This window comes from Macaca fascicularis, chromosome 5, assembly GCF_037993035.2.
Source record: "Macaca fascicularis isolate 582-1 chromosome 5, T2T-MFA8v1.1".
NCBI classification, from domain to species: Eukaryota; Metazoa; Chordata; class Mammalia; order Primates; family Cercopithecidae; genus Macaca; species Macaca fascicularis.
The window spans coordinates 108,625,383-108,652,446 of NC_088379.1; the positions used below are offsets into that span (position 1 = coordinate 108,625,383).

At 36.6% G+C, this 27,064-nt stretch overlaps 1 protein-coding gene and 1 non-coding gene across 3 annotated transcripts in view; one reads left to right on the forward strand and one right to left on the reverse strand.

Moving 5' to 3' along the window:
- The window catches only part of SLC9B1 (solute carrier family 9 member B1), a 122,119-nt gene that overhangs the window by 31,056 nt on the left and 63,999 nt on the right, over window positions 1–27,064 (reverse strand). For both annotated transcript variants that reach the window (XM_005555564.5, XM_065545283.2), the window contains 3 exons: window positions 16,820–16,990; window positions 14,240–14,382; window positions 12,778–12,905 (listed from right to left, as the gene is read on the reverse strand). In XM_005555564.5, coding sequence (XP_005555621.1) covers window positions 12,778–12,905; window positions 14,240–14,382; window positions 16,820–16,990 — 442 coding nt within the window. The remainder of the gene's footprint in view (window positions 1–12,777; window positions 12,906–14,239; window positions 14,383–16,819; window positions 16,991–27,064) is intronic.
- On the forward strand, window positions 991–1,063 carry TRNAM-CAU (transfer RNA methionine (anticodon CAU)). Its single transcript has one exon. It is a non-coding gene; the product is annotated as a tRNA-Met (tRNA).

Genomic DNA, 27,064 nt, shown 5'->3' on the forward strand with positions numbered 1-27,064 from the left:
TGTTAGAATGGCCAGACAAATCTACCTTCCACACATTTCCTACCTCTTGAGTAAGTAAGGAAGGAAGGAACAGAGTTGTCTGCCCAAAAACACAAGTGTGGCCACCTAAGTTACAAAGGCAAATGAGAACATTTCTGGAGTGGTTGATGACATCCATGAGGAATGGGGAGACTCCTGCTCAGAATACCTTCTATTGGCACATCTTATCCAGAATTTCGCTTCATCTCTTCGACGTTTACTTTATAAAGGCTGAAGTATATCCTGTGTAGAAATGCTCTTGGTGCTCCTACCAGAACCCATTTACCAGGTCAATGAATACATCTCCCAGCTGCTGCATGTTTGCTGCTAACATCTGCAGGTTTCTATAACCCTTGTCCTGCTGACAAGCACCTACCTGGGAATACTAGGGAGGTTATGCACCCCTCTACTTGCCTCTAGACAGCATCTGCCAATGACTAACTGATGTGAGTGTCTAATAGTTTAGCCCATTTGCTTCTGGCTGTACAACCTCTACGGTGCAGTTTATGCTACAGATTTCCCTGTGGTCTCAAGAAGAGACTAGACTTCTCTAAGACCACATACTGGCCTGGTTCAGTGGTTCCTGTCTCTGCTGCACATTGTAATCACCTGTGGTATTATTTTTCTCATTTTGCTTAACACATCATCCCCAAACATAGCAGCTTAAAACAACAAATATTTGTTGTCTTAGGACTTCTGTGGGTCAGGAATCTGGGTATGGCTTAGCTGTATGCCTTGACTTAAGATTTCCCATGAGGTAGGTGGGGTGGGAGAAGATCTGCTTCCAAGTTTACTCATGTAGCTATTGCAGGCTTCAGTTTTTTCCAATGGGGTCTTCTCCACAGGGCTGCCTCAGGACATGGCAGCTGGCTTCCCCAGGAATAAGTGATCAAAGAGAAGTTAATCTATAACATCAATTAAAAACACAAAATATCATCTATAACATCAATTAAAAACACAAAATATCTAGTTGCCTCCTTAGCGCAGTAGGCAGCGCGTCAGTCTCATAATCTGAAGGTCCTGAGTTCGAACCTCAGAGGGGGCAACGCACCCGTTGGCCGGGCGCCGTGGCTCAAGCCTGTAATCCCAGCACTTTGGGAGGCCGAGGCGGGCGGATCACGAGGTCAGGAGATCGAGACCATCCTGGCTAACACGGTGAAACCCCGTCTCTACTAAAAATACAAAAAGAAATTAGCCGGGCGTGGTGGCGGGCGCCTGTAGTCCCAGCTACTCCGGAGGCTGAGGCAGGAGAATGGCGTGAACCCGGGAGGCGGAGCTTGCAGTGAGCCGAGATCGCGCCACTGCACTCCAGTCTGGGCGACAGAGCGAGACTCCGTCTCAAAAAAAAAAAAAAAACAAAACAAAACACAAAATATCTAAGAACAAAACTGTGAAGATAGTCTATACTTTTATAAAAATTGTGAATATAATAATTAATATAACTAAGATAATACCTGAATACTTAGAGAGACATTTCACAAGTGTGAACTAAAAAGCCTCAATTTTACAGGCGCCCAACACCACGCCCGGCTAGTTTTTGTGTTTTTAGTACATATGGTGTTTCACCATTTTGGCCAGGCTGGTCTTGAACTCCTGACTGCAAGTGATATGCCCACCTTGGCCTTCCAAAGTGCTGGGATTATAGGTGTGAGCCACCACACCCGGCCAAAGCCTCAATAATGTAAAGATGTAATCTCTACCCCAAATAAATTAATCAGAGATACACCAATCAAAATATTTGCAGGGATTTTTACTGAACTTGACAAGCTAATTATAAAGTTCATTTGGAAGAATAAGATCTTAGAATGAAAGATCAAGTAAATTTAAGAGAACAAGATACTGTTTTTGTAAAGGTAAAATAGTTAAAACTGAATAATAGTGACATAAATAGACAAAATAGATTGGAAGAAAAGAGAATACAAAGTGTGGAAACTAATCTATGGGATTTATTACATTATACAATTGGTATTTTAAATCAGTGGGAGAAAGAAATCTTTCATAAATGGTGTTGAGATAACTATTTATGTGGAAAGGAATATAGATAGACCTTACACATAATAAATGTTAAAAGTTCAAAAGGAAAAGTAGTAATAAGAAAATGTAGGGGGCCAGGCGTGATGGCTCATGCCTGTAATCCTAGCACTTTGGGAGGCTGAGGAGGGCAGATCAGGAGTTTGAGACCAGCCTGGCCAACATGGTGAAACCAACAGCTGGGTGCGGCGGTACATGTCTGTAGCCCTAGCTACTTGGGAGGTTGAGGCAGGAGAATCACTTGAACCTGGGAGGTGGAGGTTTCAGTGAGCTAAGATTGCACTGCATTCCAGTCTGGGTGACAGAGCAAGATTCTTTCTCCAAAAAAAAAAAAAAAAAAGAAAATGCAGAATTTGTGAACATGGGTAAAAAGGACCTTTTGAATGATACATACAAAGGCATTAGACATAAAAAGAGATTTTGATACATTCAATTATATTAAAGTAGTACTTCAAAAGCAACTTCAAAAGTACTACAATAAAGTACTACTTTAAAAGCAATTCTGCTTTTTCTCCCCCTTTTTTTCTTTTTCATTTTCAAAGTCAAGTGAATGGTGCTGTGTTTTGGCAATTCTGTCTGTTGAAAATAATAAAATACACTTCTCAGAGTGAAAAAAAAATCACCACAAATAAAATTAAATATCTAGTGATATTTGCAATACATATAACTTACAAATGTATATAACAGATATAATCAATAAAGAAGAGAAGACCAACTCAACAGAAAAATGGACAAAGGATATGAACAGGCTAGTTACAGATAAGGAAAACTCGAAGGACAACACATATATAAAATATATTCAAGCTTATGAGTAATCACAGAAATGCAAATTAAAACAAATGAAAATACGCCATTTTTTCAATTACCAGATTGGAAAACATTATAAAACTTAATAACATCAAGGATTTGTAAGGATTTGCAAGAACAACAGGTATGCTCATAAGCTATGAGCAAATTAGGGCAAATTAAAGTGGCCATACCGAAGGGATTTTGGCAGTGTACATCAAACTAAAAATGCATATAACTCAGGTAACTATTCTAGACAAACTTATATTTATGTAAAATGAGACAAATAAAATGCTATTTTTGTTATTACATTGTAAATAAAATCTGCTCTTGACCTACAATGTAATCTTATATAATTAAAAGGAATAAATTACAGGTGTTTCCATCTTGAAATGGATAAACCTCAAGACTACTGTTGAGTGAAAAGAACAAATTGTAAAGTAAAATTTTCTTGGGTATAATTAAGTAAAAATGCACAAAATAATACTCTTTTTTTCTCTGGGTTAACAAATACATTTGTTAGAAGTCCAGAACATTATTTTTAAAGATCTAGAATGATAACACAAAACTCGGGAAGATGCTGCCACTCTGTCCCCAGTGGCACATGAGTGCACCCCACAGCATCATTGCCCCTGCTGGCACAGGCAAGTATACAGAACACCCCCATCCTACTCCTGCTGGCACTGCACCCCTGCCAACACATGCATACCTGCTATGTGCTGCTGCTGCTGCTGGCACATACGTGTGAGTGGGGACCTTGCTACAATCACTACAATGAAGCACTTTGCCTGGCACACCCCATCACAGTGTTGTTGCCAGTGGACTAGCCCTTCCACCACACCATGTGCTTAACATTGAAGGACCAGACAACAAATCTGTGGGTATGGTACCAGCCCTGCAAAGTTAGAGCATGCAGTTCAGGAGTGCTGAGCTGAGCCTTTGCCCCCAAAATCTTCCAGAAATGAAGCCATTTGACTGAACCCACCTTGTGCCACAGTCAAACCCTCAAGGGCATTAAAGAATATAAAAAAGGAAAAAACTCCATCCAAAGGACAGTGACTCAAAACATTAGAGGAACCTTAGCACACACAGATGTGAAAGAACCAGTGCAAGAACTCTGGCAATGGAAAATGCCAGAATGTCTTCCTATCTTCAAGCAATCATACTAGCTCTCCAACAATGCTTGTTAACCAGGATGAAATGACAGACATAGAATTCAGAATCTGGATAGAAACAAAGATCACTGAGATTCAGAAGAAAGTCAAAATCCAATCCAAATAATCTAAGGAATCCAATAAGATGACATAAGAGCTGAAAGATAAAATAGGCATTTTAAGAAAGAACCAAACTAAACTGATAGAGCTGAAAAACGCACCTCAAGAATCTCATAATACAGTAACAAGTACGAACAGCAGAACAGACCAAGCTGAGGAAAGAATCTCAGATCTCAAAGACCACTTCTTTGAATCAACTCAGTCAGATGAAAATAAAGAACAAAAAAGAATGAACAAAACCTCTGAGAAATCTGAGATTATGTAAAGTGACCAAACATATGACTCAAGGCATCCCTCAAAGAAAGGGAGAAAGAACGAGCAAGTTGGAAAACATATTTCAGGATATTGCCCACAAAAATTTCCCAAATCTTGCTAGAGAAGTCACCATTTAAATCCAGGAAATGCAGAGAACCCCTGTGAGATACTATATAAGATGACCATCCCCAAGACAGATAGTCATCAGATTCTCCAAGGTCAACATCAAAGAAAAAAATATGAAAGGCAGCTAAAGAGAAGGGGCAGGTCACCTACAAAGGGAACCCCATCAGGCTAACAGTGGAACTGTAAGAAACTCTATAATCCAAAAGAAACTGAGGGCCTATAGTCAGCATTTTTTTTTTTTTTTTTTTTTGAGATGGAGTCTCACTCTCTTGCCCAGGCTGGAGCGCACTGGTGTGATCTCGGCTCACTGCAACCTCCACCTCCCGGATTCAAGTGATTCTTCTGCCTCAGTCTCCTGAGTAGCTGGGACTACAGGCACACACCACAACACCCGGCAATTTTTTGTAATTTTAGTAGAGACGGGGTTTCACCGTACTGACCAGGGTGGTCTCGAATTCCCGACCCTGTGATCCACCCACCTCGGCCTCTCAAAGTGCTGGGATTACAGGCGTAGGCCACCGTGCCCAGCCTTCAGCATTCTTAAAAAAAAAAACTTGGCTGGGTGTGGTGGCTCATGCCTGTAATCCCAGCACTTTGGGAGACCCAGAGGAGCAGATCACAAGGTCAAGAGATTGAGACCATCCTGGCCAACATGGTGAAACCCCATCTCTACTAAAAATACAAAAATTAGCTGGGCATGGTGGTGCGTGTCTGTAGTTTCAGCTACTCAGGAGGCTGAGGCAGGAGAATCACTTAACCCGCGAGGTGGAGGTTGCAGTGAGCTGAGAGCGCTACTGCACTCCAGCCTGGTGACAGAGCAAGACTCTGTCTTGAATTAAAAAAGAAAAAAAAAAGAAATTCAACCAAGAACTTAATATCCAGTCAAACTAAACTTCATATGCGAAGGAGAAGTAAAATCCTTTTCAGACAAACAAATGCTAAGGGAATCTTTTATTACCAGACATGCCTTACAAGAGGTCCTTAAGGAAGTGCTAAGCATGGAAGTGAAAGACTGTTAATGGCCACCACAAAAATACATTTAAGTACATAGACTACTGACGCTGTAAAGTAACTACACAATGAAGTCTGCATAATAACCAGCTAACAACATAATGACAGAACCAAAGCTATAAATATCAATATTAACCAAATGTAAACAGCCTAAATGCCCCACTAAAACTCACAGAATGGCAAGTTGGATAAAGAAGCAAAGCCCAACCGTATTCTGTTGTCAAGAGACCCATCTCATATGCAATAATACCCATTGGCTCAAAGTAAAAGGATGGAAAAAACTCTACCAAGCAAATGCAAAACAAAAAAGGGTAAGCATTGTTATTCTAATTAAGACAAAATAGACTTTAAACCAACAACAATCAAAACGACAAAGAACAGCACTACGTAATCATAAAGGGTTCAATTCAACAAGAAGACTTAACTGTCTGAAAGATAAATATGCCCAAAACTGGAGCATTCACATTCATAAAACAAGTTCATAGAGACCTATAGAGAGACTTAGATAGCTACAGAATAATAGTGGGAGACTTCAACATCTCACTGATGGTACTAGACAGATTATAGAGACAGAAAATGAACAAAGATATTCCAGACCTGAAGTCATCACTTGGCTAAATGGACCTAACAGGCATCTACAGAACACTCCACCCTAAATGGACCTAACAGCTATCTACAGAACACTCCACCTAACAACAACAGAATATATATTCCTCTCATCTGTACATGGCATATATTGTAAAATTGATCACACTATCAGTTTGTAAAATCATTTTCAATAAATTTTAAAAACCCTGAAATCATACCAGCCACACTTTTGGACTGCACAGTGCAATAAAAATAGAAGTCAACACTAAGAAGAACTCTCAAAACCATACAATTACATGGAAATTAAACAATCTGTGCCTGAATGACTTTTGGGTAAACAATGAAATTAAGGCAGAAACCAATAAATTCTTTGAATCTAATAAAAACAAAGATACAACATATTAGGCTCTCTAAGACACAGGAGAAGTAGTGTTAAGGGAAAAGTTTATAGTGCTAAATGCCCACATTGAAAAGTTAGAAGGATCTTAAATTAACAACCTACTATCATACATAAAGGAAATAGGAAAACAAGAGGAAACCAACCCAAAGCTAGCAGAAGAAAAGAAATAACTAAAATCAGAGCAGAATGGAATGAAATTGAGTCATGAAAATCCATACAAAAGATAAATGAAACTAAAAGTTGTTTCTTTGAAAGAATAAATAAATTTGATACGTCACTAGCTAGACCAATAAAGGAAAAAAAAAAAAGAGAAGATCCAAAAAACATAATCATAAATGGCAAAGTGGACATTACCGCCAACCACATAGAAATACAAAAAACTCTCAGAGACTATGACGAACATCTTTATGCAAACAAAGTAGAACACCTACAAGAAATGGGTAAATTTCTGGAAACATACAACCTCCCAAGATTGAACTAGGAAGAAATTGAAATCCTGAACAAATCAAAAATGAGTTCTGAAACTGAATGAGTAATAAAAAAATCTCTGAGCAAAAAAAAAAAAAAAAAAAAAAAAAAAAAGCCCAGGACCTGACAGATTCACAGACAAATTCTACCAGAAGTGTAAAGAAGAACTGGTACCAATGCTACTGAAATTATTCCAAAAAACATGAGGAGGAGGGGTCCCTCCCTAACTCATTTTATGAGGCCAGTATCATTCAGATATGAAAACCTGGCAGAGACACAACAAAAAAGAAAACTTCAGGCCAATATCACTGATGATCATAGATACAAAAATCCTCAACAAAATACAAGCCAATTGAATCCAGCAGCACATCAAAAAGCTAGTCCACTATGATCAAGTAAGCTTTATCCCTGGGATGCAAGTTTGGTTCAACATATACAAATCAATAAATGTGATTCATCATATAATATAACTAAAAATGAAAACATCTCTTCATGATATAAACTCTCAACAAATGAGTTACTGAAGGAGCATACCTCAAAATAATTGGAGTCATTTATGACAAACCCAGAGACAACTTCATACTGAATGGGAAAAAGCTGGAATATTCCCTTTGAGAACCGGAACAAGACTAGGATGCCCACTCTCACTACTCCTATTCAACATAGTGCTGGATGTCCTAGCCAGTGCAATCAGGCAAGAGAAAGAAACACAGACATCTAAGTAGGAAGAATGGAAATCAAACTATGCCTCTTCATAGGTGAAACACTTTTATACCAAGAAAAGCCCTTAGTAGCCCCTCAAGAGCTCCCAGATCTGACAAACAACTTCAGCAAAGTTTCAGGATACAAAAATCAATGTACAAAAATCTGTAGCATTTCTACACACTGACAACATCCAAGCTGAGAGCCAAATCAAGAATGCAATCCCATTCACAACAGCCACAAAAAACCACAAAATACCTTGGAATACAGCTAAGGAGTGAGGTGAAATATCTCTACAATGAAAATTACAAACAAGTGCTCGAAGAAATCAGAGACAACACAAACAAAAGGAAAACATTCCATGATCACAGATAGGAAGAAACAATACTGTTCAAATGGCCATACTGCCCAAGGCTATTTACAGAGTAAATGCTATTCTTATTGTACTACCAATGACATTTTTCACAGGATTAAAAAAAGCATTCTAAAATTCATTTGGAGCCAAAAAAAAAAAAAAGCCCAAATAGCCAAAGAAATCCTAAGCAAAAAGAACAAAGCTGAAAGCATCACACTACCTGACTTCCAACTGCAGTACAATGATACAGTAACCAAAACAGCATGGTACTGGAACTAAAACAGACATAGACCAGTGGAACAGGTTACAGAATGCAGAAATAAAGCTGCACACCTATAGCCATCTACTCTTCAACAAACTTGACAAAAACAAGCAATGGGGAAAGGAATCCCTACTCGGAAATTGTGCTGGGATAACTGGCGAGCCATATGCATAAAATTGAAACTGGACTCCATATGTTTCACTGTTTACTAAAATCAACTCAAGATAGATTAAAAACTTAAATGTAAAACCCACAACTATAAAAATTCTGGAAGACATCCTAAGAAATACCATTCTGGACACAGGCTGTTCTGGACATATCCTAGGAAATTTCAATTCTGGAAAACGCTTTATGACAAAGATGCCAAAAGCAATTGCAACAAAAACAAAAATTGACAAATGTCACCTAATTAAACTAAAGAGCTTCTGCACAGCAAAAGAAATCATCAACAAACAACCTATGGAATGGGAGAAAATATTTGCAAACCATTCATTCGACAAAAGTCTAATATCCAGAATCCAAAAAGAACTTAGAAAAATCAACAAGCAAAAACCTAACAACCCCATGAAATGGGCAAAGGACAGGACCAGACACTTCTCAAAAGAAGACAAACACAAAGTCAACACTTATATGGAAAAATATTCAACATCACTAATCATTAGAGAAATGCAAAACAAAACTACAATGAGATACACTCTCACTGGAGGTAGAATGGCTATTATTAAAAAGTCAAAAAGAAATAGATGCTGTCAAGCTTGGTGAGCTACTCCCAGGTCTTTGGAAGGCTGAGGCACAAGAATTGCTTGAACCTGGGAGGCAGAGGTTGAGTGAGTTGAGATTGGGCCATTGTACTCCAGCCTGCACAAGAGAGCAAGACCCCATCTCAAAACAAACAAACAAAAAACAAACAAACAAACAAACAATAAAAACAAACAAAAAAAAAAAGAAAAACTAACACAAATAAAAAACACACAAAAACCACATAATCACCTTAATAGATGCAGAAAAGCATTTGACAAAATCCACCATCCCTTTATGATTAAAACCCTCAGCAAAGCTGGCATAGAAGGGACATACCTTAAGGTCATAAAAGCTATCTATGAAAAACCCACAGCCAACATTATACTGAACGGGGAAAAGTTGAAAGCATTCCCCTGAGAACTGGAACAAGACAAGGATGCCCACTTTCACCACTTCTATTCAACATAGTACTGGAAGTCCTAGCCAGAGCAATCAGACAAGAGAAAGAAATAAAGGGCATCCAAATCAGTAAAGAGGAAGTAAAACTGTTGCTGTTCGTGATGATATGATCACATAATGAGAAATCCCTAAAGACTCATCCAAAAAGCTCCTAGATCTGATAAATGAATTCAGTAAAGTTTCAGTATACAAAATCAACGTACACAAATCAGTAGCACTGGTATACACCAATGGTGACTGAGCTGATAATTAAATCAAGATCTCAACCCCTTTTACAATAGCTGTAAAACAAACAAATGAACAAAAAAAAAAAAAAAAAAAGAAAAAAGAAAAAAACCCTAGGCAAACAAACTTAGGAATATACCTAACTAAGGAGGTGAAAGACCTCTACAGTGAAAACTACAAAACACTGTACAAAGAAATCATAGATTACGCAAATAGAAACACATCACATGCTCATGGATAGGTAGAATCAATATTGTGAAAATGACCTTACTGCCAAAAGCAGTCTATATCATCATTCTTCCCTGAACTAGAAAAAGCAATCCTAAAATTCATGCAGAACCCAAAAATAGCCTGCATAACCAAAGCAAGACTAAGCAAAAAGAACAAACGTGGTTACATCATATTACTTGACTTCAAACTATACTATAAGGCTACAGTCACCAAAACAACATAATACTGGTATAAAAATAGGCACATAGACCAATGGAACAGAATAGAGAACTGAGAAATAAAACCAAATACTTAAGCCAACTGATCTTTAACAAAGGAAACAAAAACATTAAGTTGAGAAAGGACACCCTATTCAACAAAAGGTGCTGGGATAATTGGCTAGCTATATGTAGAAGAATAAAACTGGATCCTCATCTCTCACCTTATACAAAAATCAACTCAAGATGGATCAAAGACTTAAATCTAACACCTGAAACTATAAAAATTCTAGAAAGTAACCTTGGAAATACCCTTCTAGACATTGGCTTAGGCAGAGACTTCATGACCAAGAATGCAAAAGCAAAGGCAACAAAAACAAAGATAAATAGATGGGACTTAATTACACTAAGAAGCTTCTGCACAGCAAAAGAAATAATCAGCAGAAGTAAAAAGACAACCTATAGAGTGGGAGAAAATCTTTACAAACTATGCATCCAACAAAGTACTAATATCCAGAATCTAAAAGGAACTCAAACAAATCAGCAAGAAAAAAACAAATTATCCTATCAAAAAGCAGGCTAAGGACATGAATAGACACTTTCCAAAAGAAGATACACAAATGGCCAAGAAACATGAAAAAATCCTCAATGTCAGTAATTATCAGGGAAATGCAAACAAAACCACAACGTGATACCATCTCACTCTTCCAAGAATAGCCATAATCAGAAAATAAAAATAATAGATGTTGCCATGGATGTGGTAAAAAGGGAACACTTTTACACTGCTCGGGGGAATGTAAACTAGTCCAACCACAATGGAAAAGAGTATGAAGATTTCTTAAATAATTAAAAGTAGATCTACCATTTGATTTAGCAGTCACAATACTGGGTATCTACCCAGAGGAAAAGAAGTCATTATATGAAAAAAAACACTTGCACACACGTTTATTGCAGCACAATTTGCAATTGTGAAAAATATGGAACTAGCTCAAATGCCCATCAATCAATGAATGCATAGAGAAAATGTGGTGTGTGTGTGTATATATATACTACTCAGTCATACTGGAATACTACTCAGCCATAAAAAGGAATGAAATAATTGCATTCCCAGCAACTTGGAAGGAATCAGAGACTATTATTCTAAGTGAAGTAATTCAGGAATGAAAAAAACCAGACATTGTATGTTCTGACTTACAAGTGAGAGTTATGCTATGAGGATGCAAAAGCATAATAATGATACAATGGACTTTGGGGACTTAGTGGGAAGGTTAGGAGGGGGGTGAGGGATAAAGACTACACCTTGGGTGCAGTGTACACTGCTCTGGTGATGGGTGCACCAAAATCTCAGAAATTACCACTAAAAATATTTTCCATGTAACCAAACATCACCTATTCCTTAAAAACTATTGGAAAAAAAAAAGACATGAGATCAACCTAAATGCCTATCAATGGTGAACTGGATAAAGAAAATGTGGCACATATATACCATAGAATAATACACAGTCACAAGAAAGTACAAGATCATGTCCTTTGGAGCAAAGTGGATGGAGTTGAGGCCATTATCCTAAGTGAATTAACACAGGAATGGGAAACCAAATATCCCATATTCTCACTTACAAGTGGGAGCTAAACACTGAGTACACATGGACAGAAAGAAAGGAACAATCGTCACTAGGTGAATTTGAGGATGGAGGGTGGAAGGAGGGTGAGAATAGAAAAACTACCTATTGGGTATTATACTTATTACCTGGGTGACAAAATAATCTGCATACCAAACCCCTGTAACATGCAATTTATCAATATAACAAACCTGTTCATGTACCCCTTGAGCCAAAATAAAAATTGGAGAAGAAAAAAACTCCTAAGAGTTCTCGCTTTGGGTAGAGTTATGGGCATTATGATTTGAAGGCATAGTCAAAGGTCATTCCTCCTTTATTTATAAAGTTCTAATTTTTAAAATAAAAGTGCATTTGGGTATTTTATCATAAACATTAATTTAAAAATTCACTAGATTTTGTAGTAACTATATAATGGATGAATTTTGCTATGAATGTCATTGGAATGGAGAAGCAGAGACAAAAGTTGATGATTTAAGAAATGAAAAGGAGTTAGGATCTAGAGACAGTAGTTACAGACTTATTTTGAGGAATTCAAACATCAGGTAAATGGATGGTAGATAAAGATGGATGGGGCATTGGACATACGGCAAGAGTTTTTGTTTGTTTGCTTGCTTGCTTTAAAATGGGAGAGTTTATATTTATAAACCTATGTCTATATAAAATGCTTCTCAAATTATACATACACACATACATATGTATAAAATGTGCAACTGTATTTACATATAGCTATGAGGAAGAGGCCATTAGATAGATTAAAACATACAGATATGTTATAATACAGATGAAAAGGAATAAATTGATCATGTGAATTTTCTTGATGATAAACATTTAGGGGCTATGAATGTTTGTTAAAAATTTCATACAATTTGGGACATGGCTCTGCTTTTAATCAACTGTTTTCCAAGGTTTCCAATACTGTGAAAAGAATTTTAATAGAGATTTTCTATACAACATTCTGAATATTTTAACGGTTTTAAACAAGCATCCTTAATTGAATATTTTCATAAGAAAAAATGAGAAAGAAATTACCCTAATAGAAATGCCCATTCCCAGGGAAATTTCATAATGAAGTGGGAAAAAACAGCAGCTGCACTAGCTTCCATAAGGCATGGACCTACAGCCAATCTGAAACAAACCACCTTCAAGTGTCTCAAAGCCTGAAATACAAAACAGTCACACTTAGGTACATTTACAATGGCCAACAAGAAAATTATTTAAAGAAATATTGAACTATAAAGTCTTTTTTCATAAGAAGCTTTCACTAAACAAAATCTCATTTGAACAGATTGTCCCACTGGACTTGGAACTCTATTACATTTTATATGTCATCATAGGTTGGATTATAAACAATTTCATCTTTTATAAAATATTATTGCATTTTAATTATTAAAAGATGAATTTTACTGTGATTAAATAGCTGTTGCTACCTTCCTGAACTTTCCTAATAAATAGTATAAATAGTGTCCTATTAGTGTTTTCCCATTAGTTAATTTTTTGATATGAACTGTTTGATTAACTTAATAATTATAAATAGAATGCCAACATGCCAAAGAAAATAACTTAAAAACTGCATACTTCATTTTAAAAGGGAGAACTTTTCAATTTTCTCCTTGGTTCATACTTTCAACTGGAGAATATAATCTCAATGGCTATAATTATTTATGCTCTTGAGCTATTTCTATTAAACCACATTTGCCACATTTATTTGAGTAGCTGTCATATTCATGAATAGTCATCTTAAAGATGGGATTTATGATCCCTAGATTGTAATATTTAAAGAAATGCTTTAAAAGGTTAGATTTTACAATAATGCAGAGATAATCAGGAACATAATCCTGTGGAGAAAACATCATAAAAAAGTTACTGAAATCCTTAATCTCCCTAAAAAAAGAAAAAGACTTTTATAAGGCTTTTCTTATCCTGTTAACTGAAGAGTACATAGTTCTCCATAGAAGAGCCTCCCAAATAATATAGGTGCTACATAAGAGACATTTATCTCTGTGCAAATGATTACAGGTGATTGCTAATAAAGACTTTACAACACAGTCAGTTCCCTTCATATCAGTGATAATGATGGCTATTTATTAGAAATTAAGGTGCCAATATTTCTACACAGTCTTTTTTCTTCTTCTTTTTTTTTTCTTTGTTTGTTTGTCTGTTTTGTTTTGCTTTTTTGAGACGGAGTCTTGCTGTGTCCCCAGGCTGGAGTGCAGTGGCACTATCTTGGCTCACTGCAATCTCCGTCGCTCAGGTTCAAGCAATTCCCTTGCCTCAGCCTCTCTAGTAGCTGGGATTACAGGTGCATGCCACCACACCTGACTGATTTTTGTAGATTACAGGCGTGAGTCACCATGCCTGGTCTTTTTTTCTTTATCTTAAGTTTGTTTACAGACTCCACTTGGAACAGGTAAATAAAATTTTTGCTTCTTTTGTTTCTCACCATCCTCTAATATTTGAAATAACCTTACTCAATTTGTAATTGTAAATCTACCTGTGGATCGAGTCCAAGCCCAGCTCGTATTAGAATAACGGTAAGGGCAGTGCTTCTTAAAATTGAAGACCACGTGTTATGAACATGGACATGTTTACTGATGAATGGAACATTCCTAATTGTAAAACCAGCCAGTAACATCCCTTAAAAGAAAGAAAATAAAGATACACGACAGTTCATTTTTCTGAGAAAGAAAACAGAAACATTTACTTTCTTTTCTAATGTACTATGTCTCTCATTATGTTGGTAAAGTGCAGGTTACAAGCAAGTAGAGAAGGCAGCATGAATAAAGCCATGGCGATAAGAAACCATACATCTAAATGGGGTTCAACAAGTAATTTAGTGTTGCTGGAACATACACGGCAAGGAAAAGAGGGAGGAGAATGAGCTTGGTGGGCCAGATCATAGAAAGGTCTCCCCCAACTTTGGCAAAGTAAGGCACCACGGGAAGGTTTTAGGCAGAAAGTAACAATGAGTCTGGTGTTTTTTTATGTGAGGGTCTTGGTGAATTAGTTAGGGATAAAACTGGAGACAGAGACCAATTTGAAGGCTCTGCCACAGTCCACGCAAAAGTTGGAAACAAATAGCCTAAGCTAGAGCAAAAGAGAAAGTTTGGAGAGGAGGAAAATGATTCAATAAATACTTAGAAGGTGCTGCAAGAAAATTGTGGATACAGAAGCGACAGCAGAGGTAAGATGTAGAGATTATATCTGCTGACAATGTACTGAATATATATTTATTTTTTTGGGACAGGGTCTCATTCTGTTGTCCAAGCTGAGTGCAGTGATGCAAACATGGCTCACTGTAGGCTTAACCTCCTGAGCTCAAGTGATCTTCTTGCCTTAGCCTCCTGAGTAGCTGAGACCCAGAAAAATTTTTAATATTTTATAAAGACGAGGTCTGCTATTTTGCCCAGGCTGGTTTTGAACTCCTGGGCTCAGGCGATCCTCCTGCCTTGGCCTCCCAAATTGCTGCGATTATGGGCATGAGTCACCGTGCCTGGCCCACTGTACTGAATATTTAGATATATTTGAATACAGTAAGTTCTCACTTAACATTGTCTATAGGTTATTGGAAATGGCAACTTTGAGTAAAATGGTATATAACAAAACCAATTTTAGCATAGGCTAAATGATATAAACAAGAGTCAATTTCCTATAGCATATTTTTGGTCACAAAACATCACCAAACTTCTAAATAAAGATCCAAAAACACTTCTAGTATTAAACAATGAAAGAAATATGAGCTCTACATACATCTTAGAGTTTTATAAAAACAAATAAGATAATTATTTACCTAATTTTTGGTGAATCCACAAGTGATGATGGTTATAGTGGTGATGGTTAAAATCAAAGAATAAATGCTTACAAAGTGAAAATTGTAAGGAGCACCTCCTCCCACTATGCAGTTCAAAAACAATCACAAATATGGTAGGCTGGCTGAGAGCTTTCATATCACATTGTTTATTGTCATGCATTTGTATGGTTATCATATACTTAACAAAATTTTGTTTTACAATAATTTGTATTCATTCATTTATTCATTGTAAAATCCACTTATTCTAGTTCAGGGTCACAGGTGACTGAGACTTATTCCAAAAAATCAAGGAGGGATTCCTCCCTAACACATTCTATGAATCTAGTATCACAATTATACCAAAATCAGGCAAAGACACACACACACACACACACACACACACACACCACACTACTGGCCAATATTGCTGATGAACGTAGATGCAAAAATTCTCAACTAGCAAAATGAATTCAATAGTACATCAAAAAGATAATGCAGTTAAGTGGGTTTTACTCCAGAAATACAAGGATGGTTCAATGTGTGAATCATTCTTCTGCAAAGACACATACACACATATGTTCACTGTAGCACTATTCACAATAAAAAGACATGGAATCAACTTAAATGACTAAATAAAGAAAATGTGGTACATATACACCATGGAATACTATGCAGTCATAAAAAAGAATGACATCATCTCCTTTGCAGCAACATGGATAGAGCTGAACATCATTATCCTAAGTGAAATAACTCAAAAACAGAAAAATCAAATACCACGTGTTCTCACTTATATGTGGGAGCTAAACAATGGGTACATATGGACATAAAGATGGAAATAATAGACACTGGGGAGTCCAAAAGGAGAGAGGGTTGGAGGGTTAAGGTTGAAAAATTACCTGTTGGGTATAGTATTACCTATTTGGTGATGGGTTCACTAGAGCCCAAACCTCACCATTATGCAATATATCCAGGTATCAAACCTGCACATGTACCCCTTGAATCTAAGATTTTTAAAGATTCTATTAAACAATAAAGCAACAGGAATAATATACTGAGGATATTAAATTTATTTTAAAAATAAATTTTGGATAAAACTTGTGTGTGTATATATGTAGACAGAGAGAAAAATAAATACACACACACATACAGTAAATACATATATGAAGAAACTATATAAAACACACTACATTGAAATGTTTCTGAATTATATCTAATTCAACAAGAAAATATTCAAAATTTGCATACAGTCAATAATAAAGAAAAGAGAACTAATTATATACTTACCAAGAAGAGGTGGAAGTGGAGGCACTAAAGGTATTCTAATGAGTTGTAAAATCTTTCCCCCAATAATGGCACTATAAAAAATAATTAACAATCCAAATAAATTTCCACCAGGGAGAGCTTCAGAGCCTAAGACTGACCAGGTCGTACACCATATCACAAAGAGTATAACTCCTGAAATACAAAAAAAGTACAGCTATATATCTACATACACATAGATATATACAAACAAAGGATCAATTATCTTTTATCATATATACTAATAACCAGTTCTATAAAATGATACATGGTATAGATCAACGTTGCTTCCTAGTTTGGTGGAAAGAGATATCTGCTTAACATATATTCCAAATAACCTGTCAATTTATGAGATAGGTTTTAAACAAAGTGTTTTTACTTTAAAAATATTTAAAACCTGTATCTGGGCCAGGTGCAGTGGTTCACGCCTTAATCTCAGCACTTTGGGAGGCTGAGGCAGGCTGGATCACGTGAGGTCAGGAGTTTGAGACCAGCCTGGCCAACACAGTGAAACCCCATCTCTACTAAAAATACAAAAATTAGCTGTACGCGGTGGTGCGTGCCTGTAATCCCAGCTATATGGGAGGCTGAGTCAGGAGAATCGCCTGAACCCAGGAGGCGGAGGTTGCAGTGAGCCAAGACTGCGCCACTGCACTCTAGCCTGGGTGACAGAGCGAGACTCAGTCTCAATAAAAGAATAAAAAAAAACCTGTATGTGAACTCTCGAAAATGCTAACCATTATAATATATCATAGTTAAGAACATCATGGCAATATGATGAGATTTACTTCATTTTGTATTTTAAAATAGCTTTTTCATCAGGATGGAAAATAAGAGGATGATTGTCTGTGATAAGAATTCACAACGTTATTGAAGATCACAGTGTCAGGGTGCCAAATCTTTTAACAGGAACCTACTAAATCTTTGTATTGAAAGGATAATTCAATTGATATTTGGCATAAATGTATTAGAGAAGGTAATGGCTAGAAGAAATGAACCTAGACTTTGTGGGAATAAATATAAAGTATCTTATATTATGTGTAGGAAGTAGAGGTAGATAAGATGAGTAGGTAGAAGTTACTAGACATCTTGTTTCTGGCAACTAGGTGCTACTCACAGAGGAATCCATAGGTTTCTGTAAAGGGCAGATAATAACATGGTAAATTTCCACATGCTAATTAAATCATTTGCCATGAATCATAGTAGGTAATGCTTTTAATGTTTTTAAAACAACTTACAGGCATTTTTTAGCTATGACCCCTTTCTGGCTGTATAGAATTTGCCAGGGTAAAAGAGGAGGATTTTTACTTACTCCAGGCAGAAAGTTAGAACAAAATTTCTTTCCCCGCTCCCCTCTGATTATTGTCATCCTGCAAAACTGGAAGCCTTGGAGGGCTAAACTCTTACTAAAAGAACGGATGAGGCTGGGCGCGGTGGTTCATGCCTGTGATCCCAGCACTTTGGGAGGCAGAGGCAGGTGGATCACCTGAGGTCAGGAGTTCAAGATGAGCCTTACCAACATGGTGAAATGCCACCTCTACTAAAAATACAAAAAATTAGCCTGGCCTGGTGGCGCATGCCTGTAATCCCAGCTACTTGGGAGGCTGAGGCAGGAGAATCGCTTGAACCCAAGAGGTGGACATTGTAGTGAGCTGAGATGGCGCCACTTCACTCCAGCCTGGGCAACAAGAGCAAAACTCCATCTCAAGAAAAAGAAGAAGAAGAAGAAAAAAGAATGGACCAGAAAATGTCATCCTACTGACAAACTGAGAAGACAAGGCAGTTTGTCTTAGCTGGTCTCTGGGTGGCAAAGTCTTTTTTGAGAATTCATATGCAACACTGGCCTCATCCAACTTATGTGTAGGGCTCAAATTTACATTACATGTACAGGTTAGGGATCCCAAAGTTCTAAACCTACCATAAAAGTGTCCCTGCATAGAAGTATCCCTAGAACACTTGGTAGATGCTAATTCAAAAAATCTCTAATAGACACTCCTGATCCCAGACCGCATAAAGTCTCAAAGGTAAAACCAAGTGAATCTGAACTTAAAATAAAATAAGAAGAAATATCCCATGAGCAAAAGTTAACAGATACAACAAAGAATGGGATTAGATGTCTAAAAACCTCAGCTAATAGAACCACTAGATAGACACTATAAAATATGTATTTTCAAAGTGACTAGAGACAATTTTTTAAAAATTGGAGACATGAGAAGAAAAAACTACTTGAAAGTATTGCAAAATAATTAAATAGAACATCTAGAAAAAACTTTAAAAGTTACTCAACTAAAAAACCCCACTAAGTACCCCAAATAGCAGTCTAGACATGGCTGAAGGAGAACACAGCAAAGTGGTAGATATGAGGAAATTACTTAAGAGCATAGCATAAAAAAATGAGGTGGAAAATGAGAGATTTAGATGATGGAAAATATCTAAAACACAACTAATAGTAGTTTCAGAAACATAATTGAAAGAATGAACTAGATACAATATTTGAGAAGAAAACTGGCTTCAAATTTTACAGAATTGATTAAGGTTTTTATTGATTTGGACACAGGAAGTCAAATGAGTTCTAATCAGGATTAAGTAAAAGTACACACTTAGATAAAATGTTGAGAAACTATAGACTACCAAAGGCAAAAATAAAATCTTAAAGAATCTAGACAGAGAAAGAGATTAATCATAATGAAATAAACAATAAAGCAGATTCTCAATTCTTAATAGCAACAATAGAAGATGGAAGATAATTAAAATCTTCAAAGTACAGAGATAAAGAAGTCATTCAATGTTGAATTCTGTAGCCAGTTAACTGTCACTCAAACAAAAGACAAATGAAAGATATTGTCAAACAAATACATTTAAGAACATATGCCATTTTTTACTGGGGAAAAATCTACTGAGAGATATGCTTTAGAAATATAACATAGAACCAAAAAGGAAGGATCAATGTGCAAAGTAATCGGTAAAATGTAGGTTAGTCTAAACAAGTATTGGTTGTGTAACACATTAATAATGAAAATTGTTAATCAGAAGATATAAAGATAAGGCTGTGAGGTGACATGAAAAGGTTGGCAATTTATTTCCACACCAAAACTCCCCCCTAAAATTGCACAAAATACCAAAAACAATCATTTTAGTACCCGGAAAACTCATCAAAGACAGTTATCAAATTAAGAGCATTTATTCTTAAAGTGTTAGGGTTTTTGGTAGGATTGGTAAAAGTCTGAGCCCTTCCTGACTGGGGATGCTCCCTAATGTGGTTTGGCTCTGTGTCCCCACCCAAATCTCATCTTGAATTGTACTCCCATAATTCCCATGTGTTGTGGGAGGGACCTGGTGGGAGATAATTGAATCACGGGGGTGGTTCCCCCCATACTGTTCTCATGGTAGTGAATAAGCCTCACAAGATCTGATGGCTTTATCAGGGGTTTCTGCTTTTGCATCTTCCTCTTGCCGCCACCATGTAAGAAGTGCCTTTCACCTCCTGTCATGATTCTGAGGCCTCCCCAGTCATCTGGAACTATAAGTCCAATTAAACCTCTTTTTCTTCCCAGTCTTGGGTATGTCTTTATCAGCAGAATGAAAACGGACTAATACACTCCCATCCCTCTTTTCATCCCCAAGCTCAGTTGGGAAAAACTGTAGTTTTACCAGTATGAAGCTAGATGTAAAAACCAGCAGCTTTCCTGTTAGGGCTGGGGGCAGGAGTGGATTTGGTATGGAGTAGAGGGAAGAAATCAATGGTTTTGCCAGTTAAATATAGCAGAGTGGTTTGGGAATGAACAGAGAGAATCGCAGCTTTACTAGTCTGAAGTTGCAGTCTCAGTTGGGGAAGTGGAAGACAAGACAAAAATTTAAATGAGAGATCCTGAGGGTCAATAGGTGCAGCAAACCACCATGGCACAGGTATACCTATGTAACAAAGGTGCACGTTCTGTACATGTATCCTGGAATTCAAGAAAGAAAGAGAGAGAGAGAGAGAGAGAGAGAGAGAGAGAGGAAAGAAAGAAAAGAAAGACCCACATGCAAGGCTAGAGTTTCCCAATTCCAAGTTCCAATTCTCTCACTGAGAAGAGTGGCTCACTGTGCCTAAACTGTTTATACAAACACTGTGGTTTACTCTGAACAGCTGCTTTCCTTCTGGGAGTCTGGAATTCTGGTACATGTGAAGGAGAGTAATGTCCATAAAATCCTGAGTACTTAGTCTCTAATGAGACTCTGGTCCTGGTAGACGACATTGCACATGTGTTGTCAAAATTTCATGCTGGGAAAGAAAAACACATCCTTGTAACTCCACAGGAGGTGATTCTGGGAAGTTTGTGCCTGGTTTCCTCCAGACTTTACCACATACGCCTTTTTCCCTTTGCTAATTTTGCTTTGTATCATTTCACTATAATAAATTAAAAACCTGAATATTACTTAAAAAAATGAGAGATCCTGGAAAGGAGAGAGTCATAGACAGTTTGAGATAAGTTCTCCACACATATATGGCTGATTGGAAAAGTATGGAAGTGTAGGAAAGACTCAAGAGAGTATGACAAAAAGTAAAAATGAAGTGAGACTTGAGTATTAATTGCAACTTTGAATGCATTCACCCACCCACCCACAGATTATTTGGCAGAGAGTGTAAGCCTTACTAGCTTTAACATGTCTCTCCAAAATCAAGCTATGCAACAGACACAAAGGAAATTCCTAGAAAGACAGGCTAAAATAATAATAATAATAACAACAACACAATATAAAAGACATCACTGCTGAAAACCACTGGGCAGAAGGATTACACAGTACAAGTATAGGCCAATTACCAAAACAATAACAACAACAAAACAATCACAAATAAAAACCAAATCCAGATTTGCTATAATGTATAATTAAAGTGTTTAGTTTTCAATTAAAAATTATTAGACGTGTAAGGAAACAGGAAAATATCGCTCATATTCTGGAAAAAAAAGCAGTGAATAGAAACTGTCTGAATTCAGATATCAGATTTAGAAAATTTTCAAAGTATATATTATAAATATATTCAAATTAAAAATATGATAATGTTCTGTCTAATAGAGAATATGAATAAGGAGACAGAACATATTTAAAAATAGAAATCTAGAATTGAAAAGTACAACAATTAAAGTGAAAAAATCACTAGCGAGGTTCAATAGCATATTTGACCTTGTGAAAGAAAGTATCAGTGAACTTCAAGATAGACCAATAGAGGTTAATCAATCTGAAGAACAAAAAGAAAAAAGGATAATAAACAGATCCTCAGAAACTTATGGGATACCATCAAGAGCACTAACATATGCATAATGGGAATTCCAGGAGAAGAGAGAGATAAGGGGGCAGAAAAATATTTGAAAACATGTCTGAAAACTTCAAAAATGTTATGAAAAACATTAATCTTCAGATATAAGAAGTTCAACAAATCTCAAGTAGGATAAACACAAAGAGATTCACACCTAGAGCCATAATTATCAAATTGGTGAAAACCAAGGATAATAAAAAAATTATGAAAGTAGCAAGAGATGACTTATCACATACAGGAGAACAATAATATGATCAATACTGGCATTTTTATCTGAAAAAAAGGAAGGCTTATGAAGCAACATTTCAAAAGTGCAGGGAAAAATAACTGTCAATCAAGAATTCTGCATCCAGTTAAATGATCCTTCAAAAATGAAGCTGAAATAAAGACATTTCCAGATAAATAAAAATAAAGAGAACTTACCCTTGATAAAGAAACACTAAAGAAAATGCTTTTAAGATAAAAGGACAGAAAACCAAACACTGCAGGTTCTCACTCATAGGTGGGAATTGACCAATGAGAACATTTGGATGCAGGGTGGGGAACATCACACACCAGGGCCTGACGTGAGGTGGGGGGAGTGGGGAGGGATAGCATTAGGAGAAATACCTAACGTAAATGATGAGTTAATGGGTGCAGGACACCAACATGGCACATGTATACATATGTAACAAACCTGCATGTTGTGCACATGTGCCCTAGAACTTAAAGTATATATATATATATAAAGATAAAAGGATATGACACCAGATGGCAACTTGAACCTATAAGGAATAAGTGGCACTGGAAATGGTAAATAAATTTGTAAGTATAAAAGATGTGTGTGTGTGTGTGTGTGTATTCTGATTTAATCTCTTTTAAAAAACCATATGATTATTATAGGCAATAACTATACCAATACTGCTGAGTTTATAGCATAAAAGAGGTACATTGGACCAAAGTTGCTATATAACACTGGAATTAAGTAAAAATTATTAAACCAAAGTAGATTGTAAAAAGTGAAGATGATTGATTATTATAATCCCCAAAGGCACTTGGGAGGCTGAGATAGAAGTATTGCTTGAGGCTAGGAGTTTGAAACTAGCCCAAGCAACACAATGAGACTCTGTTGATATAGTTTGGATATGTGTCCCTGCCCAAATCTCATGGTGAATTGTAATTCCCAAAGTTGGAGGTGGGTCCTGCTGGGAGGTGAATAGATCATGGGGGCAGATTTCTCATGAATGGTTAGTACCGTCCTCTTAGTGCTGTCCTTGTGACAGTGAGTAAGTTCTTGTGAGATCTCATTTAAAAGTGTGTGGCACTGACCCTTGCTCTTTTACTCCTGCTTTCACTATGTGACATGCATTTGCCTTCTGCCACGATTGTAAGCTTCCTGAAGGCTTCCCAGAAGCAGATGCCTCTACGCTTCCTGTACAGCCTGCAGAACTGTGAGCCAATTAAACCTCTCATAAATTATTGAGTCTCAGGTATTTGAAAACAATGCAAGAATGGACTAATACAACTGTCTCTAAAAAAATTTAAGCAAAATTACCCAGGTGTGATGACACATGCCTGTAGTCCCAGCTACTTGACAGGCAAAGGTGAGAGGACTGATTGAGCCCAGGAGTATGAGGCTGCAATAAGCTATGACCATGCCATTGTCTCTTAAAATAATAAGCCCCAAAGAGGCCGGGCATAGTGGCTCACACCTGTAGTCCCAGCACTTTGGGAGGCCATGACGGGTAGATCACGAGGTCAAGAGATGGAGACAATCCAGGCTAACATGGTGAAACCCCGTGTCTACTAAAAATACAAAAAATTAACTGGGCGTGGTGGCAGGCACCTGTAGTCTCAGCTACTTGGGAGGCTGAGGCAGGAGAATGGCGTGAACCCGGGAGGTGGAGCTTGCTGTGAGCCGAGATCATGCCACTGCACTCCAGCCTGGGCGACAGAGCGAGACTGTCTCAAAAAACAAAAAAACAAAAACAAAAAAACCCAAAAAAAAACAGCCCCAGAGAAACCACTACAACAAAAAGCTGGAAACCATAGCAAAAATCAACAGAGAAGTTGAAATAGGGCACTAAAAATACTTGGTTAACATGAAAGAAGCAGTAATGTGAGAAAAGAAAAACAAAAAGATATGACACATGGAAAACAAATAACGAAATGTTAAATGCAAATCCAGCCATATCAATAATTACGTAAAATGTGAATGCACTAAAATCAAAAGGCAACTATTACCATACAGGACTTTAAAAAAACAAGATTCAGCTATATGGTGCCTACAAGAAACAAACTTTACATAAAACAAGCAGGTTGAATGTAAAAGGATAGGAGATTAGAAGATATATGCAAATGGTAATTATGGGTGAAAGAAGAAAACACAAGTGTTTTCTTGTTTTTTCTATATATATATATAAAAATATAATTTTTTTAAACCTATAAGTCAGTTTTATTGTCTGTAAAATGGGGATAAAAAATTATCTCTTGCCAATATACATAGGTTTTGTTACAATAAAATGAACTAGTGAGCATGAAAGAATATTGCAATCTGTAAGATGTTCTCCCAGGAATTCTTGCATTCTAGGAAAATCAGAACATTTCTGGTAATAGAATTTTTGACATTTTGAGGAAAGATTTTTTAAGGATATATGCAAAAAGAACACGTTCTCTTCTCTAATTACATCATGGATTCTCTTTTTGCATTGAGATTTTGCTTGAATATCAATAGACAAGAGAAGGGGGTGGTTCAAGCACTTGTCTAGTGAGCAGAATGCTGACAGGAAGCAAGGAGCCGGAAGGACACTCCCTGTGCTTTCGGTCAGGGGCTCTCTTGGCTGGTGTCAAGGATTTGTTCTCAGTGACAAGACAAACACAGAAATGGAGAGTGATTACAAAGTTCTGTAGCAATCTGACACTGTATCTTATAAAAAGTAAGTATCAGTCTACATCAAATGGGAAATTAAAAACAAAAACTATTGGGTCCTAATCTACTAAGCTTAGTCCCTAGGTGACAAAATAATCTGTACAACAAACCCGCATGACACAAGTTTACCTATATAACAAACCTGAACATGTACCCCTGAAATGTACCCCAAAATAAAAGTTTTTTTTTAAAGAAAGAAAGAAAAACAAAACAAAAAAAACACATCTGTTTCTTCATCACAGATAATTTGAGAAGCACTAGTGTCAGGAAAAAAGAATAATAAACAATATGTATATTAAAACCTCACCAGAAAACATATATGCAGTGGGATATCTTTTTGGACATTAAAGAAATGTGAAAAATCACACATATATTCCTAAAGAACTTGACTATATTATATATGTATGTTTATTTAGAATATTAAATTGAATTAAGTATTAAATTTATTTTTTAAACACTGGTATAAAGGAAGGATGTTCTGATTAAGAAGGATAGATAAAGGGCAATTACAACTCTGAGTAGAGAAATAGTAAAATGCCCAGAAACAGACTGGCAAAAGCTATGGAGTAATTAATCTCACAAAAGGAAGCAGAATTTATTAATATAAATAACAAAGTATTGCTGATAGTTAAATAATTATGAGTTATACTGAATAATTATTTTATATTTTAAAATAGCAAAACCCAAAACAAAACAGTGTGGTAAAGCTGTGGTGAGGTTTGTACATTTTAGGAAGCCTTGGTATTTTTACCTCATATGGTTTATTGATAAGAAAAAATTTTAAAAAAGTTAAAAATGATTTCTCTGCTGCTTAAATTCTGATATACATCTACTGCGTGGTAAGATATGAGTTTAGAGTCATTGTATTTTTTTCATAGTTCCACTAATAAGAATTTTTTTTTTTTTTTGAGATGGAGTTTCGTTCTTGTTGCCCAGGCTGGAGTGCAATGACATGATCTCGGCTCACCACAACCTCCGCTTCCCAGGTTCAAGCGATTCTCCTGTCTCAGCCTCCCGAGTAGCTGGGATTACAGGCATGTGGCACCATACCCGGCTAATTTATTTTTTTTAGTAGAGACAGGGTTTCTCCATGTTGGTCAGGCTGGTCTTGAACTCCTGACCTCACGTGATCCACCTGCCTCAGCCTCTCAAAGTGCCGGGATTACAGGCGTGAGCCACCATGACCAGCCAAAGCTTTACTTTCTAAAAATTATATTAAAATTGATATTTCTCTATTATCTAATCATAAATTACATCAAATATGCTGTTTTGAATTTTATTTTTCCCTTTAAACATAAAGACACACATTCAATTCATTGTGCTAGATAAATTACCAGTGTGATCACAAATTAAGAAATCTAATTCAAAGAATTTGGCATACAAGGAGTCCTGAAAGTGTTAATAACTTTTGATGCAAAGATAATTTTATGAAAGTAATAGAAGACCAAAAAAAAAAGTACAAAACAATTATTATGTAAGTATCTTCCTTTTTCTGAATCACCCATGATTACTTTCTCCACCAAGCAAAAACTGACTGCATACTTATCTGTCTCCAACCTGCCCAACCTCTTTTCCTAAACCTCCCCAGCCTCTCAGGACAGACAGGCTGCTACTGTACTTTGTGCATTCTGCTATTTTTAGCAAGAGGCCTATTTTGTCAGTGTTGTCTGAATACATATTTGCCAACTCCCAGACTGTCAATCACTTATTTATTTATTTATTTAGTCTCTTTTCTTGTATTTCCCTTTTCCTTTTCTTTTCTTTCCTTTCTTTTTCCCTTTCCTCCTCCCTTCTTTCTTTGGCTTATTTTTTTTTTCCTTTAACTCCCATTCACTATTTCCATGACTGTCAAATAGTAGATTGATCCTTTAAAATACTCCTTTTAAAAAATTTATTGTACTTTAAGTTCTGGGATACATGTGCAGAATGTGCAGGTTTGTTATATAGGTATACATGTGCCATGGTGGTTTGCTGTACCCATCTACAATATATCTTATAATAAAAATGGAAATACGCAGGAGAC